The sequence below is a fragment of the Cetorhinus maximus genome, chromosome 15 (genome assembly GCF_964194155.1).
Source record: "Cetorhinus maximus chromosome 15, sCetMax3.hap1.1, whole genome shotgun sequence".
Taxonomy (NCBI): Eukaryota; Metazoa; Chordata; class Chondrichthyes; order Lamniformes; family Cetorhinidae; genus Cetorhinus; species Cetorhinus maximus.
Window position 1 is genome coordinate 108,191,052 of NC_135893.1, and position 21,679 is coordinate 108,212,730.

The 21,679-nt window shown below is 41.6% G+C and overlaps 1 protein-coding gene across 2 annotated transcripts in view; it reads left to right on the forward strand.

Annotated features, from left to right (window-relative positions):
* iqck (IQ motif containing K) overlaps nucleotides 1-21,679 on the forward strand; it is a 111,960-nt gene that overhangs the window by 82,322 nt on the left and 7,959 nt on the right. For both annotated transcript variants that reach the window (XM_078559180.1, XM_078559179.1), the window contains one exon: nucleotides 137-251. In XM_078559180.1, coding sequence (XP_078415306.1) covers nucleotides 137-251 — 115 coding nt within the window. The remainder of the gene's footprint in view (nucleotides 1-136; nucleotides 252-21,679) is intronic.

The following is a 21,679-nucleotide window of genomic DNA, read 5'->3' on the forward strand; positions in this document are numbered from 1 at the left end:
GTTAAAAACACAAAGCAACAGAACATCAGAGCTGTTTTAATCAGTTTTGTTTCATATAGCCCTGAAAAAAGACAGTTGATGTTGGATAAAAAGTACTTGAACTAATTTTCCCCTGTATCTGATTGTGTTGTTGCAGGTTCGCTGTGATCCAGAAATACAAGAGCTGCGGCAGTGGCAAAAAGAACTGAGAGAAGAAAAAAGAGGTTTTAAGGAAAAAGTAATTACATTTTGGGCTGAACAAGAATCTAAAGGTAACATGAGCTTTTATCAAGACTTGAATTAAATCATTGTATAAGATACCCTTAACAGATTTTCAGAAGGTAATATTCTAAGACAAATCTGCAATGAAATGATCAGTCCATCAGTTTGTCTGGCAACGCTAATTAGTCCCAGTCAAACTGGGTCAGTTAGTCACTGTTGCATAGTGCTTTTCAGTTGAAAATAACTGGACTAATAATCCAGAAACCTGGACTAATCTTCCAGAAACAAGAGTTCAAATCTTACCCCGGCAGCTGGGGGAGGTAACTCAATTAATAAATAAAACTGGAATAAAAAGCTAGCCTCGGTAATAGTGACCATGTAACTACCTGATTGTTGTAAAAAGCTATCTGGTTCATTAATGTCCTTCAGTGAAGGAAATCTACAGTCCTTATCAGGTCTGGCCTTCATGTGACTCCGAGACCCATAGCAATGCGTTGGACTCAACTGCCCTCTGAAATGGCCTAGTAAGTCACTCAGTTGTATCAAACTGTTAATAAAAGAACATAAGAACTAGGAGCAGGAGTAGGCAATTCAGCCCCTCGAGTCTGCCCCGCCATTCATTACGATCATGGCTGATCTCATTTTGGCCTCAACTCCAATTTCCCGCCCTCTCCCCATAACCTTTCAACCCATTACTAGTTAAAAATCTGTCTATCTCTTCCTTAAATTCATTCAGCGTCCCGGCATCCACTGCACTCTGAGGTAGTGAATTCCACAGATTCACGACCCTTTGAGAAAAGTAATTCCTCCTCATCTCTGATTTAAATCTACCACCCCTTAGCCTAAAACTATGGCTTCTCATTCTAGAATGCCCCAGAAGGGGAAACATCTGCTCCACGTCTACTTTGTCTATCCCCTTTAGCATCTTATATACCTCAATTAGATCACCTCTCATCCTTCTAATCTCTAGCGAGTATAGGCCTAAACTGCTCAATCTCTCCTCATAAGGCAAGCCCCGCATCTCTGGAATCGATCTAGTGAACCTCCTCTGAACCGCCTCCAGTGCAACTACATCCTTCCTCAAGTAAGGGGACCAAAACTGTGCACATACTCCAGGTGCGGTCTCACCAATGCCTTGTACAGTTGCAACAACACTTCCCTATTTTTATAATCTATTCCTTTAGCAATAAATGCCAAAATTCCACTTGCCTTCCTTATTACCTGCTGTACCTGCATACTAGCTTTCAGCGATTCATGCACGAGGACACCCAGATCCCCCTGCACTGAAGCGTTGTAAAGTTTCTCTCCATTTAAATAATAAGTCGCCTTTTTATTCTTCCGACCAAAATGGATAACCTCACACTTATCCACGTTAAACTCCCTCTGCCAAATTTTGGCCCATTCACCTAACCTGTCCATATCCATTTGTAAATTTCTTATTTCTTCCTTTGCTACCTTGCAATCCACAGGTACCATTCTAGCAATTAGGGAATTCTAGAAGATCAAAACCAATGCATCCAATAGCTCTGCAGCCATCTCTTTTAAAATCTCAAGATGTAGGCCATCAGGTCCAAGGGATCTGTTGGCTCTCAGTCCTATTAATTTCTCCAGTATTTCCTTTACAAATACTAATCTCTTTAAGTTCCTTATTCTCAATAGATCCTTGGTTGTGTCTTCTACCTTGAAGGCAGATGCAAAGTATTTGCCTCTGCCATTTTCTTATTCCCCATCACAATTTCTCTTCTCAGTGCCCATAAGGGACTCACACTTACTTTTGCTAATCTCTTCCTTTTACATATCTATGGAACATTTTACGTGGTTGGGATCTGGAATGCACTGCCTCAGGGTGATGGAGGCAGGATCAATTGAGGCTTTCAGGAGGGAAATAGATCGTTATCTGAAAAGGAAATAATTTGCAGGGCTACAGGGAAAAGGCAGGGGAGTGGCACAAGGGGAATTGCTCCTTCAAAGAACCAGCACAGGCATAACTGGATGAATGGCCCCCTTCAGTGTTGTAACCATTCTATGTTTCTATTCTATAAAAGTTTTTAATTATTTACTAGTTTACTCTCCTATTTTCTATTTATTAATTTCTTGCTCAACCTATAGCTGAATTCTAAAATCTTTCCAATCCCCAGCCTTACTGTTCTTGGAACCTTAGAACCATAGAAAAGTTACGGTGCAGAAAGAGGCCATTCAGTCCATCGTGTCTGCTCCGACCAAAAATAGAGAAGAAAAGAAACTAGCCGCTTATGTTTAATCCTATTTCCCAGCACCTGGTCCGTAGCTTTGCAGGTTACAGCACTTCAGGTGCAGTTCCAGGTACCCTTTAAATGAATGAAAGGTTTCAGCCTCAACCACCAATTTAGTCAGTGCCCAACACCATCTGGGTTAAAACGTTTTTTCTCATGTCCCATCCAATCCTTCTACCAATCATCTTCCCAAGGGCAATTAGGGATGGGCAATAAATGCTGGCCTAGCCAGCAACACCCACATCCCATAAACGAATTTTAAAAAATGCCCCCTAGAATTTGACCCCTCAGCTAGGGGAAAGAGGTCTTTCCTGTCTGCCCTATCTAGGCCCCTCATAATTTTGTACACCTCAATTAGGTCACCCCTCAGCCTCCTCTGTTCTAAGGAAAACAATCCTAGCCTCTCCAATCTCTCCTCATAGCTGCAATTTTCAAGACCTGGCAACATTCTTGTAAATCGCCTCTGTACTCTCTCCAAAGCAATTATGTCCTTCCTGTGATGTGGTGACCAGAACTGTACATAAATTCCAGCTGTGGCCTAACCAGCGGTTTATACAGTTCCATCATTACATCCCTGTCTTTGTATTCAATATCTCCACCAATAAAGGAAAGCATTCCATAACATGCAGTCCAAGGCCTCTCACTTCCTCAACCCCTCTCAATATCCTCCCATTTATTGAGTATCCCCTTGCTTTGTTTGCCCTCCCCAAATGCATTACTTCACACTTTTCCGGATTGAATTCCATTTGCCACTTTTCCACCCACAACCAAACCATTGATATTATTCTGGAGACAAGCTATCCTCTTCACTATCAATTATGTGGCCAATTTTTGTGTCATCTGCAAATTTCCCGATCACACCTCCCACATTTATAAGTATGATGTGATGCACTTGGGCAGGACAAACAAGGCACAGGAATACATGATGAATGGTAGGACTCTGGGAAGTACCGAGGATCAGAGGGACCTTGGTGTACATGTCCACCGATCTCTTAAGGTAGCGGGACAGGTAGATAAGGTGGTTAAGAACACATATGGGATACTTGCTTTTATTAGCCGAGGCATAGAATATAAGAGCAGGGAGGTTATGCTGGAACTGTATAAAATGCTGGTTAGGCCACAGCTAGAGTATTGCATGCAGTTCTGGAATCTGCATTATAGGAAGGATGTGATTGCACTAGAGAGAGTGCAGAGGAGATTTACCAGGATGTTGCCTGGGCTGGAGAGTTTTAGTTATGAGGAGAGATTGGATAGACTGGGGTTATTTTCCCTGGAGCAGAGGAGATTGAGGGGGAACATGATTGAGGTGTATAAAATTATGAGGGGCATAAATAGGGTAGACAGGAAGGAACTTTTCACCTTGGTGGAGGGATCAATAACCAGGGGGCATAGATTTAAGGTAAGGGGCAGAAGGTTTAGAGGGGATGTGAGGAAGAATTTTTTCACCCAGAGGGTGGTGGGAATCTGGAACTCACTGCCTGAAAGTGTGGTAGAGGCAGAAACCCTCATAATATTTAAGAAGTATTTGGATGTGCACTTGCGATGCCATGGCATACAAGGATAGTTAGGTACTTGTTTGACTAGCACAGACTCGATGGGCCGAAGGGCGTTTTTCTGTGCTGTAGACCTGTATGTCATTTAAGTCCAAATCATTAAAATATACAACAAACAGCGAGGGCGCTAACACTTGACAACATTATAAGCCTCTTCCTTTAATCTATTGCTAATTTCTCTCTCGTTAGCCACCGTTTGACCATTTTTCCCATGAGTTTTTCATTTCTTTTTCTTCAGTAGTATTCATCCAGTGTAGGATGTAGCCCTCATGAAAATGCTTTTAATTTCCTGGATGGCTGTCGGTGAGAATCCTTTAGTGTGATTGGCTGCTCGGACAGCTTGATGACATCATTGCAGCTTGTCACTGGGAATCCCTAATAAAGAACGCTACAAGAATACAAGGGGTAGGAGCAGGAGTGGACCATACAGTCTGTCAAGCCTGCTCTGCCATTCAATATGATCTCTGATTGCTGATCTCAATATGGCTGATCTTGGGCTTCAACTCCACTTTCTCACACACTCCCCATATCCCTTAATTCCCTGAGTCAATAAAAATCTGCTTATCCCAGCCTTAAAAATAATAAACAATAGGGCATCCACAACCCTTTGGGGTAGAGAATGCCAAAAATTCATAGTCCTTTGAGTGAACAAATTTCTCCTCAATTCAGTCCTGAGTGCATGGCCCTTTCCTGAGCCTGTATCCCCATGTTTTAGATTCCCCAGCCTGCACAACCTCTCAGTATCTACCCTGTCTTTCAAGCCCCTTCAGAATCTTGTACGTTTTAATGAGATCACCTCTCATTCTTCTAAACTCCATCTACAATTAATTGCATGTTGAGGGGTAAAGTTCTCTCCACAGAAATTGCTAGAGCTCTCAGCACAGTTTTCTTGCAGGCCATCGGGGAGCACCTTTGCATTGCCACAAAGTCCAGGCCATTATTTGATCCAGAAAGAAAAGTACAAGGTTCTTAAGAGGCAGCTATACAGGCATCTGTAGATTGGCTTCACAGAGAATTAATGGGTAAATCATCCACCAGCAACATCATAAAACACAACAGAGATATGTTAAATCAGAAATGCAGCTGCCTATAATAAAAACAGAAAATGCTGGGAAAACTCAGCAGGTCTGGCAGCATCTGTGGAGAGAGAAACAGAGTTAATGTTTCGAGTCCATGTGACTCTTCATCCTGGACTGTTTGGGGGTATTCTATAGTAGGGGTTGACAGTAGTCTGCTGCATGCAGTGTTCTCACAACACCCTACAAAGCATCAATACAGTATGGAGTATCTAGAGGAGGAAACAATGAACAGCACAAAAGAAATGATCTTGAGCTCAAAAAGGCTGAAGGTGCATCTTTGCCAGCCACTAGTATTGTGTATGAGACTCTGATAATTCCTCTCCCTATATCTGCATAAACAATTCTCCCTATATCTCCATCATACTCTCAACAAATATTATTTTACTTGCATTGCCTTGATGTACTACTGAAGAGCAAAAAATATACCCTTATCATCTGTTGATATATTGTCAAACATCATACAAAAAACATTCTCCAAACACAGCACTATATTCAATATAAATTTTAATTCTTCCAAGTATGAAAGGTGTGTGTATGTGTATCACTGCTGTTTTGCTGCTTCTCTTTTGTGAGAGTGCATAACTGATGTGCTCTATAACATAATCTGGTGACTGCTCAATGTGCTTCTGTAACAGTAGGATTGAGATGCCAATGGCCTCTGTAAGCCAGGGCCCAATATGGCCCTGTTACCAGTTCAGCCACTTCTCCAATTTTGAATTTGTCCAGAAACAAAAACAGAAAATGCTGGAAGAACTCAACAGGTCTAGCAGCATCTGTGGAGAGAAACAGAGTTGACATTTCATAAGTTTCATCACTTCTCTCTATCTCTGAAGAAGGGCCATACGGATTCTGTTTCTCTCTCCACAGATGCTGCTAGTTCTTCCAGCATTTTCTGTTTTTGTTTCAGATTTCCAGCATCCGCAGTATTTTGCTTTTTTATTTTATTGAATTTGTCCTGACTTGGTCTACGTTTTGGCACGTTTGCAGTGATAGAATAAGGCTGTCTGGAAGTACATGTTTTGGCATTCTGCGAAGTAGTACTGTTCGTCATTTGGTGTACAGAACTTGAGTATTGCTGAAAAAAGAGACATGTCAAAGTTTTTCGTCTCGCTCTCATCAGGACACTTCACAAGAATACCAATATAAGGAGAAAACAACAATTTATACTGTATGAGAAGAGAGTGCTGATTTGTTGGCAAAAACAGAAACAGAAATACCTGGAAGAACTCAGCAGGTCTGGCAGCATCGGCGGAGAAGAGCACAGTTGACATTTCGAGTCCTCGTGACCCTTCAACAGAACTAAGTAAAAATAGGAAAGGGGTGAAATATAAGCTGGTTTAAGGGGGTGGGGAGGGGTGTTGTTGGGACAAGCAGCCAGTAATAGGTGGAGATACTCTGATTTGTTGGCAAGTGGACTCTAATTGGTAGAGGTATTGCCATGGGGAATGCACCAGTGATGGTGACTACCAAGCAGGTGTGAAATTTAAACCAGGCAGCTTGACCATGATTGGTCAAGGCATTGCCTTGAGTCACTTATCTTGTTTAGCTGAAATAAGCATAATGTGTGTACATGTTCTTTCTATCTGTATAGAACAGGGCCCTGTGTATTAATATATGTAGTTTCCTGTACACACAGTGTGCCACACTGCGAGTCCAACTGATTGATTGTCAGCGTAATTCTTAGCACTGTGAGGATTCCTTAGCAAATGTTGTCCAATCGGGTAATCACATCTAATGCTGGACACTGTGTTCTGCTTGGCAGCTGTTTTCAAAACTGAACTCAAAAACAGCTGTTTCTAGTTTCTTCTGTATGTGTCTATGGGAAGGACCTGCCTCTCTGGATCCCTGTTGCTCGGCAACAGCCCAGCTTTTCTACTCTTGTGTTTGCCTAACACCTCCTACAGTCATAAACTCTCATTAGAAATGCAGGCACCTTTTAAAGTGAAACTAAAACTCAACTTGACATTTTCTTAACACACACATATAGAAATACAAATCAAACTTAAACATTAAAGCTAAAACTCATTCCTAACACTCACAAATACCAGTATAATTTACTTGAATTATCTCTATTTCCTAACAATGCTCGCTGTCATCTGTTGAAAGTTGCTTAGAACAACCTCATCTTTTAAAACCAATTCCCCCAAGGCCTGCATCCATTGCCTCACTAACTAAAGATGGATTATAGCTGGCTTACAGAGAGCAGGTTCCTGTTCCTCTGCTACCGTAACCTTCTCCTGCCCTGTATATCACCCAAGTCACCTCCCTCAACTTCAGTCTTGAAATTCCCCAAGTTAGATGTGCCTAAGTTGGTGCTTTGGTGATTAGGAGTGATGCTACATCCTGTGAATTGTTGCTTTGCTCAGAATCACAAGGCCCTGACTTTTTCTGACACAGCTTTGCAAAACTAGCTGGTATAGCTTTTAGTAAAGTGCATGACATTATATTGCACTTCAGTCTCTCTTTTGATGTCAGTTAAAGAATGAGTAAATTCAATGAGGAGAAGACTGATATGAATAATAACCCAGAGATGGACCAGGCCTCATATTCCATATTGTGTTCTGTTGAAGAGTCATGCGGACTCGAAATGTTAACTGTGCTCCCTTCCACAGATGCTGCCAGACCTGCTGAGTTTTTCCAGGTATTTTTGTTTTTGTTTTCGATTTCCAGCATCCGCAGTTTTTTGCTTTTGTCTCATATTCCATCTGCTGTGTCAGTGTTGTCTCTTCTCAGTATTTCCATGGTCACTTCCTCAACAAGGCTACATTGTGGTGTCCCCTTCCTGTGCAGGTTCCTTCTTTTTAATTGGGCCAGAATTTTCTGTTAAAAGACAAGGGTAAAGGCACACTCCATTATTTCTGGGTAAATGGTACAGCAACTTCAGGCGAGGAGCAGATGCACATTTAAATGTGAATATCCAAAAATTGCATGGAGAGTTGTGCACTTCCTGTTGCTTTGCAAAAGTGGAATCTCGGCCTTAGCTACATTTTTCTTTCGGATCTTGCTCATTAAATTCTCAACGGAAAGTTGTCTGGTCATTATGAACTTAAGCTTCCTTTTAGCAACATGATAATTGTTAGCAACTGCCGAGCAACCTATCTGGCACCAATAAATAACTAGTATATGAACTGAGGTTCATTCCTTCAGGTTTTGCATTTTTAAATGTCATTTTAAACTATTTAAGTTATGTTGCTCTTCTCTTTGGTCCCCTTTCTCTCTCAATCCAATCTTTCTTTCCCTCTTGCTATTTCTTTTTCTGCGACTGATGTGATATTGAATTCACCACATTTAATACACCCTCCTTCTCACTGCTTCCGTTGTTTATTTCCCAATCTTTAAATCTCATTGGTTAAGGAGAAAGCCTATTGGTTACACTGTTCACGTAAGCCTCAAATGCCTTATTTTCCTGCCTGTGCTTTGTCAGCTCATAGTTTCAGCAACTTTGTGGGCAAAATTTCATGGGTAGATGGTGGCATAGTGATAATATCACTGGACTAGTAATCTAGAGGCCCAGGCTAATACTTTGGGGGCATTAATAAATTTGGAATATAAAGCTAGTCTCAGTAATATTGACCATTTAATTATCATCAATTGTTGTAACAATCCATCTGGTTCACCCATTCCCTTTACGGAAGGAAATCTGCTGTCCTTATCTGGCCTGGTTTACACGTGACTCCAGATTCACAGCAATATTTTGATTCTTAATTGCCTTCTGAAATGGCCTAGCAAGCCACTCAGTTCAAGGGCAATTAGGAATGGGTAACAAATAGCCTACATCCCTTGAAAGAATAAATTGTTTTGCAGTGAAGATGCAAGCCTAATGACAGATAGTGTTAAATGCCCCGCCAAAACAAATTCTGGCCCATTATATCCTGTCTGCCTACCCACAAAGAGACATGTTGTCACTAACTGCTGTTATTTGTGCTGGGAGCTCAGCCACAGAATAAGAATGAGTAAACTCTCTTGATACTTTGATAGTTGGACATATGCTAATATGTACCACCTTAAGGGTGGCCTTAGCAGAAATTGGGGCCAACTTGGTTATACATGGCCCAGAGGGAAGATTTCTGCTGTTTTCATTCTGCAATTTGAAACAGGATAAAGAATACATTAATAATATCGCCAAAAATAATGAACAGTGGAAATCCCTCCCCTCCAGAATTGTAAATATTTTATTACAGTGAATATAAAAGTAATCATGGGCACAAAACATTTTTCCTTTGCCTTTGTCTTTCTCCATGAGTGATGATTTGTTCATTACTATATTCCCAAAACTGCATTTGATAAAGTCCAGACATTTCTGCACTCCTCCTAACTGTGGAAACCCTGGCTGCCATGGCGTTTGTATTTATAATGTGCTGTGCTCTGTTAGCAGAAAGTGTGCACTTTGACTTTATGCCCTTTTTATGTTGTGTGTGTATGTTGTGTAGCTGCAAGAAGCCACTGCAGTATCAATGAGGAGCGGCATCTGCTGCTATTTTCAGCTGTTGTATTAAATTTCCAGTGAAAGTCAGAGTTCAGATTTCACTGAGTCAGACTATACAAAATCCATGTATAAATGATTTTTCAAGGACAGAACATGGTTTTGTGTTGCCATGGTTGCATCCATTTAACTGTTAAAGCTGCAGAAATGCCCTGACAAGACATTTTTAAAAAATATTCATTCTTGGGATCTGGGAATCACTAGCAAGGCCAGTATTTCTTGTCCCTCCCTTGTTACCCTTGAGAAAGTGGTGGTGAACCAACTTCTTGGTCTATTGCAGTCTGTGTTATGAAAGTGTTCACGGTATTTATGTAGCTGAACCAGTTGAACTTCTGGTCATTAATGGCCGTCATTGCTGATAGTTGGGAAGTTAGTGATGATAATATGGATATGACTAGAAGAGGTAAAGAATGGGAGGCAGAGATTGGAGCATTTACAATGTTTGCAGGATTCTTTCCTTATCTAATGTGAATAAAGCCTAACGTGAGAGGGAGCACTGCTGGATCTAATGATGGGAAATGAATCAGTTCTGATAAGAAAAGTAAGCATAGGAGAACATTTAGGTAATAGCAATCACAACATCATAGGGTTTAAGACAAAGATTGGGAAGAACAATGATTGTAAGACAAAGACCAAAGTAATAAATTGGGGAAAACACTGATTTTAAGGGGATGAGAATGGACCTAGGGAAAAGAAACTGGAAAGTTTTACAAATGAATAGAACAGCAGTGAAGAATATTTGAAATGGTAAGTAGAGTCCAAGAGAAGTATATCTCACTAAAAAGCAAGCCAGTAATGACCCATGATGGATGATTAATGAAATAAAGTCAAAATTAAAACTGAAGAGAAAAGCACAAACTAGGTACATAGACAACAAAGTAGAGAGAATGATGAAAGGGAATACAAAAAGTCTAGGAAAGTACAGATATCCTTTGCTAGCATTCTTAATGTGTTCCTGAAAAATGGCATGCTAAATAAAAATTACTTTTCCACAGAAAAAATGAAATAAGGATGGGTTATGATCTTGACCTGTAATTTTTTGATTAAGTTTGGTTAAGTTGATTAAGCTGACTGATTCCAGGTGTGAGCTGGATGACTCCTGCTGCGCCTCCTGTTAGAAACAGGAATCTGCTGTCTGTTCATTTGCTGGTGGAGAATGGGAAATGGCAGAAAAGTATTGGCCTCTACTTCAGCTGCAGCAACATGCTGCTGGCTAGCGGCAACATGGGCGCAGAGAAGTCATAGAGGTCTACAGCACAGAAAAAGGCCCTTCGGCCCATCGAGTCTGTGCCAGTCAAACAAGTACCTAACTATTCTAATTCCATTTTCCAGCACTAGGCCCATAGCCTTGTATGCTATGGCATAGCAAGTGCACATCCAAATACTTCTTAAATGTTATGAGGGTTTCTGCCTCTACCACACTTTCAGGCAGTGCGTTCCAGATTCCCACCACCCTCTGGGTGAAAAAATTCTTCCTCACATCCCCTCTAAACCTCCTGCCCCTTACCTTAAATCTATGCCCTCTAGTTATTGATCCCTCCACCAAGGGGAAAAGCTCCTTCCTGTCTACCCTATCCATGCCCCTCATAATTTTAAACACCTCCATCATGTCCCCCCTCAATCTCCTCTGCTCCAGGGAAAATAACCCCAGTCTATCCAATCTCTCCTCATAACTAAAACGCTCAAGCCCAGGCAACATCCTGGTAAATCTCCTCTGCACTCTCTCTAGTGCAATCACATCCTTCCTATAATGTGGATTCCAGAACTGCATGCAATACTCTAGCTGTGGCCAACCAGCGTTTTATATAGTTCCATCATAACCTCCCTGCTCTTACATTCTATGCCTCGGCTAATAAAGGCAAGTATCCCATATGCCTTCTTAACCACCTTATCTACCTGTCCCACTACCTTAAGGGACTGGTGGACATGTACGCCAAGGTCCCTTTGATCCTCGGTACTTCCCAGGGTCCTACCACTCATCGTGTATTCCCGTGCTTTGTTTGTCTTGCCCAAGTACAAACCTCACACTTAAATGTGGGAGGTGTGAGTGGGAAATTTGCAGATGACACAAAAATTGGCCACATAATTGATAGTGAAGAGGATAGCTTGTTGTCTCCAGAATAATATCAATGGTTTGGTTGTGGGTGGAAAAATGGCAAATGGAATTCAATCCAGAAAAGTGTGAAGTAATACATTTGGGGAGGGCAAATAAAGCAAGGGGATACTCAATAAATGGGAGGATATTGAGAGGGGTTGAGGAAGTGAGAGACCTTGGACTGCATGTCCAGAGGTTCCTGAAGCTTATGGAATGCTTTCCTTTACTGGTGGAGATATTGAATACAAAAGCAGGGATGCAGTGAGGGAACTGTATAAAACGCTGGTTAGGCCACAGCTGGAATTTGTGTACAGTTCTGGTCACCACGTTACAGGAAGGACATAATTGCTTTGGAGACAGTACAAAGGAGATTTACAAGAATGTTACCAGGTCTTGAAAATTGCAGCTATGAGGAGAGATTGGATAGGCTAGGGTTGTTTTCGTTAGAACAGAGGAGGCTGAGGGGGTGACCTAATTGAGGTGTACAAAATTATGAAAGGATTTGCTAGGGCAGACATAGAGAAGATATTTCCATTTGTGGGGGAGACCAGAACTAGGGCCATTATTATAAGATGATCACCAATAAATCTAATAGGGAATTGAGGAGAAACTTCTCTACCCAGGGAACAGTGAGAATGTGGTACTCGCTACCACAAGGAATAGTTAGGCAAATAGCATAGGTGCATTTAAGGGAAAGCTGGATGACCATACGAGGGAGAAAGGAATAGTAGGATATGTTGATCAGATTAGATGAATAAGAATGAGAAAGGTAAATGGCGATTTGGACCTGATGGACCAAACAGCCTGTTTCTGTGCAGTAAATACCATTAAAAAACTGTGTAATGATGCCATTGAATGCCATGGAGAAGTGGTTAGACTCTCCCTTGTTGGAGGAGAATGTGAGAGGAGGACACTAGGAGGAGAGTGCGAGAGGAGGACCCTGGGACAGGCAGTCAGCAGCACCTAGAGGAGAGTGTGAGAGGAGGATCCTGAGCCAGGCAGTCAGCAGCACCTAGAGGAGAATGTGAGGAGGAGGATCCTGAGCCAGGCAGTCAGCAGCACCAAGCATCTAACATCACAGGAGAAACATAAATTCAATGGTTGGTGAGAAATTGCTGTTAGGGAGTAGCTGAGAATTAGAAAAATACATTCTTTTTAAAGGAAGGGGCTAATTACATTTAAGTAAGAAACACAAGCAATAGGGAAATAAAGTTTAAGTCAAGGCCAGATAAAATAAAGTTGCATAACTAAACCAAAGTAAAATAAAACTAACGCAAAGGAAGTAAATTGCAGCCGTGGCAGGACATCTCGGTTGTGTGGAATGCATGTCTTGTAATATGTGGGAAGTTGTGGATGCTACTAGTGTCCCAGATTACCACATGTGCAGGAAGTGTCAACAGCTGCAGAACCTAAAGTTCCAGGTTTCGGAGCTCGAGCAGTGGCTGGAGTCACTATGGTGCATCCACGAGTCGGAGAGCTATGTGAATAGCATACTTAGAGAGGTGGTCACACTGCAGCTTAGGAGCTTAGGCAGATAGGGAATGGGTGACCACAAGGAAGTCCAAGAAAATTAGTGCAGGAGTTCCCTGGGGTCCTGCTCACCAATCAGTTTTCTGTTTTGGATTCCAGTGAGGGTGTTGGTTCTTCGGAGGAGTGCAGTCGGAGCCAGGCCCGCAGCACCACAGGCAGCTCTGCTGTACAGGAGGGGAGAAGGAAGAGGGGAAGAGCAGTGGTAATAGGGGATTTGATTGTTTGGGGAACAGACAGACGTTTTCTGTGGCTGTAGATGTTACTCTAGGATGATATGCTGCCTCCCTGGTGCCAGGGTCAAGGATGTCACAGAGTGGCTGTAGGACATTCTTCTGGGGTAGGGGTGATCAGCCAGAGGCCATAGTACATGTTGGTACCAATGACTTAGGTAGGAAAGGTGTTGAGGTCCTGAAAGCAGACTATAGGGAGCTAGGAAGGAGATTGAAAAGCAGGACCTCTAAAGCAGTAATCTCAGGATTACTCCCAGTCCCACGTGCAAGCGAGTATAGAAAAAGGAGAATTGAGTGATTAAACATGTGACTGGAAAGCTGGTGTAGGAGGGAGGGCATCAGATTTCTGAGGCATTGGGACTGGTTCTGGGGAAGGTGGGATCTGTACAAGCCGGACAGGACTGGGATGAGTATCCTCAGAGGGAGATTTGCTAGTGCTGTTGTGGGAGGGGTTAAACTAGATTGGCAGGGGGGTTTGTGACTTTGTAGTGGTTTGTTATACCTGAGTGGCTTGCTAGGCCCATTTCAGAGGACATTTAAGAGTCAACCACATTGCTGTGGGTATGGAGTCACATCTGGGCCAGACCGGGAGCATTACTCTGGGTCTCTTGATTACTAGTCCAGCAACAATACCACTACGCCACCACCTCCCCTTGGTCACTACATTACAGGAAGGACATAATTGCTCTGGAGAGAGTGCAGAATGTTGCCGGAACCTGAAAATTGCAGCTATGGTGAGAGGTTGGATAGGCTCGGGCTGTTTTCCTTAGGACAGAGGAGGCTGAGGGGGTGACCTAATTGAGGTGTACACAATTGTGACGGGCCTAGATAGGGTAGACAGGAAAGACCTGTTTCCCCTAGCTGGGGGCGGGCGGGGAGTCAATTACCAGGAAGCATAGATTTAAGGTGATTGGTAGAAGGATTAATGGGGACGTGAGGAAAAACCATTTCACCCAGCGAGTTGTGGGTGTGTGGAATTCACTGCCTAAGTTGGAAGTTGAGGTTGAAATGCTCAACTCATTTAAATGGGACCTGGATCTGCATCTGAATTGCTGTAACCTGCAAGGCTACAGACCAGCGGCTGGAAAGTGGAATTAAAATGAGCGGCTAGTTTCTTTTTTCTCATTTTGTTGGGCGCAGACACAAAGGGTTAAATGGCCTCTTTCTGCACCGTAACTTTTCTTCATTCTATGGTTCCATGGAGATGCTCCTGGTAGTTATGCAATGTGACTGTTTCCTGTTGCTTATCAGCCCAAACCTGGATATTATCTATAATCAGGGACAGCGTGACTAAAATTCAGACAACTATGAACTGTTGAAAAGAGAGCCAACGTGGATTTGTGAGGATCGACCGCATCTGATTAATCTCATTGAATTTTTGAGAAGTAAAATGACATGGTGGATTTGGTAATGTCTATAGATGTTGTTAATATGGACTTTCAGATGGCATTTGATATGGTTCTGAACAAAAGAGTATTAGAAAAAACAAAAGTGCATAGAATTGAAGGTAACTTTACAATGCGGGTCTGTAATTTGTTAGGAGGCAACAGACAGAATGGTAGTGGAACTAGGGGATTTGCATGCCCAGGTACAAAAATCACTAAAAGCTAGCAATTTTAAAATTAGAGCTAGGTTATTCAGGAAGCAATTTTTCACGTAGAAGGTTAGTGGAAATCTAGAACTCTGTTTCCCAAAAGGACAGCCTGTTGTTGGCCCTCATGTCTAATAGAGGTTTGCTCATGCTTTCTATTAATAACTTACGACCATCAAAAGAAGTTGTTGGTTTTGCTTGTTCTTCTATGTCGTTCCATTCCAAGTGGATAGAATTCCACATTCACAGTGCTGTTGTCATAGGTTAGGTGCATCACTTCAGATTCCATCTGATGGCAGCTGCTCACAGCAGTCACTACCCAGAAAGAATATACAAAAATTCCAGAGGTTTGCGAGTACAAAGTATTCTAATAAATAATAGAATGCTGATTCCTTGTTGAGAAAGCCTACCTGTTTTTGTCTCCACTTTAAATAACAAAGAATCTGCAAAGGGATATAAATAAGTTAAATAAGCTGGCAAAAAATTTGGCAGATGGAATATAATGTGGGAAAATGTGAGGTTGTCCACTTTGGCAGGAAGAACAGAAAAGCAGCATATTATTTAAATAGAGACAGAATACAGAATGCTGCAGTAGAGGGATCTGGGTGTCTTTGTACATGAATCATAAAAAGTTAGCATGCAGGTACAGCAAGTAATTAGGAAGGCAAATGGAATGTTGGCCTTTATTGGTAGGAGGTTGGAATATAAAAGTAGGGAAGTCTTGCTACAACTGTATAGGGCAATAGCGAGACCACCAGACTACTGCATATAGTTTTGGTCTCCCTATTTACAGAGGAATATATTTACATTGTAAGTAGTTCAGAGAAGGTTCACTGGGCTGATTCCTGAGATGAAAGGGTTGTCCTATGAGGAAAGGTTGAGCAGGTTGCACCTATACTCATTGGAGTTTAGAAGAATGAGAGGTGATCTTATTGAAACAAGTAGGATTCTGAAGAGGCTGTTCAGGGTAGATGCTGAGAGGATGTTTCCCCTTGTGAGGGAATCTAAAACTAGGGGGCACTGAAAATAAGAGTCTCTTATTTAAGATGGAGATGAGAAAGAATTTCTTTTCTCAGAGGGTCATTAGTCTTTGGAATTCTCTTCCCCAGAGAGCAGTGGAAGCGGGGTCATTGAATATATCCAAGGCAGGGTTAGACAGATTTTTGATCAACAAGGGAGTCAGGGGTTATGGGGGATGGGCATGGGGGATGGGCAGGAAAGTGGTATTAAGGCCACATTCAAATCGGCCATGATCTTATTGAATGGTGCAGCAGCTTTGAGGAACCGAATGATCTATTCCCATTCCTATTTGATCTTAGTATGAATATCTTCAGGCAAGAATGGATAAATGGTTGAAGACAAATAAAGGGTTGTGTTTGGTGGGAAGTAGCATTTTTTATCAGAAAGGATATTCCTGGCTACCAACTATTCTAAACCTGTTCCAACTTGTTCCCATCCTGTGATATTTCAGGAGGTGACAACTCTTAACTAGCCCCCTGGAGAAGCACAGCCTACTTATGCACTGCTCCTGGGCCTATGTTACAATCCTGTCTGATGTTAATACTGGACAATTCCAGATCCCAGAGTGAAACCTAGTTTGTTAGTTCCTAACCTTTTTTAAAAGCTATGGAAGAAAGTTACTGAACAAATTCACAGGAGTCTGCTGATGAACTTTTAACACGAAAAATAAAATATTTATTAAACAAGAAAAATTGAACTATATTACACCAGACAAAATGGTTGGAAAGGTCTAAACACAAGAAGATGATTCAAATTCCCACTATTCCTTTATCCCAGCAATATCTTTACAGTGAAATGTTACCGCTAGCTTGACACACAGGCTTCTCACTTGGGACTGGCACAGTTGCAGATGGTTTCCTTCTGGCGAATTCTTGAGCATTCACTCGATGCTTTTCACCCAACTTGTATCTCACCCTGAGATACCCAAACTGCACTCCAAACTCCGTTTTTTCAACTGCAGAGCAAACAAATGAGTTCCCTAAACTATTCTCCCTATTGCACCTCTGCTAAACTGATCATTTTACTGAGTTCTATAACTGACTATTCAGTCAACTATTGTCCTCAATAGCCTTGTAGTCTTTCTTATCAGAGCTTGAAATTCCTGTCCTCTCTCTCTGACACACACTGAACTCTCTTCCCTGTCTTTCTCTGTGTCTGTGTCACTTGATCACTGTCGCTAGGCAATGGTAAAGTTTTTCTACTTTGTGTTTTTTCTACCTATAATCACTAAACTTCTTACCCCTTTTAACCCATCTCTTTACCTTGAGGTTGTAAAACCTCATTAAAAATGTATATATACAAACAAACCCAAAAGACCTGACTTTTTAGTCAGGAGTCTATTCAGACTCCCACACAACAAGGCTCACAAACAACCTAAAGGAAACTGAAACTAGTTTACCTTTCTTAACAGATAAATATTTATATATATATATATATATATATATTCAACTTAAAAATTATACTTTGTTCATAACAGTCTAGAAATTATGTTAGAAGGATAAGGATTCCTGTGAGCTCATGCCCATTATGCTGATCCTCCTGTACGTGTGCAGCTCTAGTTCAAAGTGCTCCTTTTACTTGTTGCTGCTACTCTTCCTCTAGCCATAATTGCCAATTTAAAAAAGTGTGTTGCTAGTCCCCCTTTAAGATTTCAGCCTTCCGTGCCCGGTGGGTGCCGCGGGGACTGGTGTGTTTTGTTGACCCCTTTAATCACATTTTGGTTTAATGTTTGTAAGTTTCCTTTAAACTTTGTCCTTGGTTTTACAGCTGACCTGAATTAGGCGCTGTGCTTGATTTATCCCTTGTTATTGTTAATTTAGTTAATTGTTTTGACTCGAAAAGTATTTTTAAGATTTCAGAAGGGTGTCCAGCCACCACAAGCACTTTAAAACCAAGTAATTTTTCAAGAACCACTATGAACTAACAACACAATTCCCACCAAACCTTTGCAGTATTTTATTTGAGTGCAAGTGAATATACCTTTAAATAACATTAGAAATGTTCACCTCCCTACTTGTGGGAGTTGTGACTGATTGACATGAAAATGGCCTTGGGGCTTTAACTGTAACGCTTGAGTTTTGTTTAAATAATTTAATTAGCTCCCTGCATGGCTGCAACTACAGTGATATCCACTCAAAAACTGGAAGAGTCATACATTCAGCGGCAAGTTAGCATTTTTACTTTGTTGTTCCTATTTTCATTCTACTAGTCCCCTATTTAAAAACTATATAATTTCTTTAAGCCTTAAAATGATCCAAGGAAGAGATTTATTCATTGACTCTTCAACAGGTCAATTAGCAAGTTATCATCAAAAAAATCTTATCTCTATAAACAATCCATTTACTTTTCTGTCATTCAAGAAATGGTGATCATAGATGCTGTTGTTTACAGTTATATGTTATGATCCTAGACCAACCCCCAAGTTGTTGATAAGATCCGGTTTGGGACTAATAACGTTTTGTTTAAAATAGACAAAGTTTGAGATTCAAGACCTTGCTAAGAGAATAAAGCCACAAGATTCCATGGGTTTTGAACAAACAAAAATAAGCTTTACTGTACAAGGTCAGAAAGATAAATCAAGTTACAATATCCATCTTATACTCTAAACATTCAGGGTATGTATGAGGTACATGTGAATTAACAGGCAAACTGTGGTCAAACACACCATACTGCACAATAAATGACAGAGGTGACCAAAAGAGAGTCCATGGATTTCTCAACAATCCACTCAGATATCAGTAAACACTATGAGTCAACCAATCTTACTGAAACTCTGTCTCTCTCACGAAGGATTCCCATCTTCACTTTCGAAGATCTTGGCTTGGAATTCTCTCCACAAATCGTTCCAATTCAGACGGCCTCAATGATGGCCCACCTCGCAGGGTTTCAATCTCGTCTCCCGAGATTCTGTTTCACTGGATTCCCGAGTATGCACCCAAACATCAACTCACAAGCACAATTTCAGCTCTGCAGCCAGGCAGAGCAGAACCCCGCTGCTCCAAAGTGGCTTGCGGCATGGAGTCACCGACCTTTGGCCGCCTTCTTGGATCTTCAGGGCTTCTCCTGAGCCCACTTCACTTAAATCCTGCTACCCACAGGCCTTTTCCTGTTTTTTAACTTAACTGGGAGATCTTCCTGTCCCTGCCCCCTGTCTGGGACCTTTTGGGACCTCTCCCTGTCCCCTCTCCCTTTGGGACCTCTCCCTGTCCCCTGCCTGGAACACTTATCTTCAATGGCACTCCACTCCCCATCACCTGACCCAGATTATCACATAATTTTTCTTCATGCACAGGCACGCTGGACCGTTCCTTGGCCCAAAGAATTTAAAAATGCATAACTGCCCATGTGCAGCCCGCTACTGGTTTGCACATGCATGGAAACTCGGAGGTCTATCAGGACTTGGGAGTTCCTGACCTCCCGCTCTCTGACGAGGCGGATGTAGCTTTCATAACAGGTTCTATATCTGAATAATTCATAATATAATTTGTTAATTAATTTAAATTAATGCCAGCCTTTCCTGAAATCCAACTTGGAGAATTTAATCTTTTTGAAAAATATACGAACATATGAACGTACAAACATACGAAATGGGAGCAGAAGTAGGCCATTCAGCCCCTCGAGCCTGCTCTGCCATTCATTAAGATCATGGCTGATCTGTTTGTGTTTCGAATTCCACATTCCCATCTACCCCTGATAACCTTTGATCCCCTTGCCTAACAAGAATCTATTTAACTCCATCTTAAAAATATTCAATGGCCCCGCCTCCACCACCTTCTGAGGCAAAGTTGCACAACCCTCAGAGAAAAATTCCCCTCATCTCTGTCCTAAAAGAATGACCCCAAATTTAAAGATGTGCCTCCAGTTCTGGACTCACTCACAAGAGGAAACATCCTTTCCATGTCCACCTTGTCAAGACCATTCAGGATCTTATATACTTCAATCAAGTCACCCATCAGTCTACTGAACTCCAGTGGAAACAAGCCCAGCCTGTCTAACCCGAACTGAAACTCAAATTATTACAGGATAAGGGTCTACACCCACTCTTCGACTCCTGTTGATGTACAGAATATATGCTGAGAAATTCTGCAAACTGTGCAGGTTGATTTTAACTGATCCCATCCGGCAGAAGCATGGAGCTCACCACTCCTTTCTTGCTGTGATCTGGCCAACCGCAGCTTTAAATTGCAGGCGGCAAAGACACTTTCCCCAAAGTGTCCTTCTCCTTAAATCTTTCCCCAAAGAGATAGCTAATGTGTTTAAGAAGCTATAAAAGTGCCACCAACTTCCCTCTCCTCTGCTATTCATAAATGCAAGTTAGCTTATTTGATTAAACACAACTTAGAGGATAAAAAAACTATTCAGCTATGCTGAGGTATGTACAATGGAAGATATTGCATCGTCAATAAAGCAGTCTATTTATACAATTGAATTTTTAATCAAATCATGCAGCTATTTGTGAATTTGTAAAAGCGACTAACCTTCATGCATTGGTGTTCAATAGATATTGAATGCAGATTTGCAAGAATGGGATTCCTATAACATTTACATACTGAAGTCCTGATAATTTGAATTCCCCGTTAATTATGAGATTGGACTCTGATGATGGTCTCAGAGCCCTATCTACCATGTTAACCCAAGGCCTTGGGGGTGAGGGGAGGGTGGGGGCAGTAGGGTTCCCCATCAGGTAAAACCTGCCTGAAACTTCAGCCAGACCCAGAAGAGGCCCAGCAAGAAAGTTTACTTTTGTTTCTCATGGGCCCCACAACAAAGCCTTTGGCCTCACCTGCCCCTCCCCCGATATGGATTTCCCTTCTGGAACTTACCTCTTTACAGGGACCATTCCCATGGATCCCCAATAATAGCTTCCTGCAACCCCAACAGCAACTTCCCATCAATCGTCTTGGACCCTTAGCAACCAGTGTGCTATTGAGGTCCAGCCACTAAAATCTGTCTAGCCTACCAGCTGCTGGTCCCAGACACTGTAGCTCACTCTGCTGTATTCCTGCCTGGGAGTTAAAATTGAGAGCTACTTTCTCAGAATTTGCACCTGTGATTGAAAGATGTCTCCAACTATTGTAAGTAAAATTACAGAGTTAAAGCTCAGCATTTAGAGAGGCTAAGGTCTTGAAGCAGACATTTTAGTGAGTTTATTAAACAACATAAGAAGCAATTCAGTGGGAAATGTTAATGTTATTGTGAAATAAGTAATCTTCTGGCTTTTAAAACTTGTATAAAACCTTAGTTTGGCCATTAGAAATTAGAAAAGAATGTTTTTTTTAAATTGAGCTATTTGATTGGTTCTTAGAACCGCTGATATTTGAAGCACAGAACGAGGGTTCTGGGCTCTTGGATTGATCAATCCAAAACAAATCTAACAGTTCTCTTCACAAAGCTCCTCTCATTTAAATATTATTCTATTCTTCCTTAAAAGGTGCAATGGTGTCTACATCCATCACTCCTGTGGTAAAGTTTTTCACGTCTCAGTCTCAGTGACAATTTTAAAATTATTATTCCCGCATCACTCTCCAACCAGAGGAAATAATCTTTCCCTGTCCACTCTATCAAAAACCTTCATAATTTTAATAAAATCTTTACCTATTTTCCCTAGTCTCAGTCTTTTCTGCTCCAGTGGAAATAGTACAAAT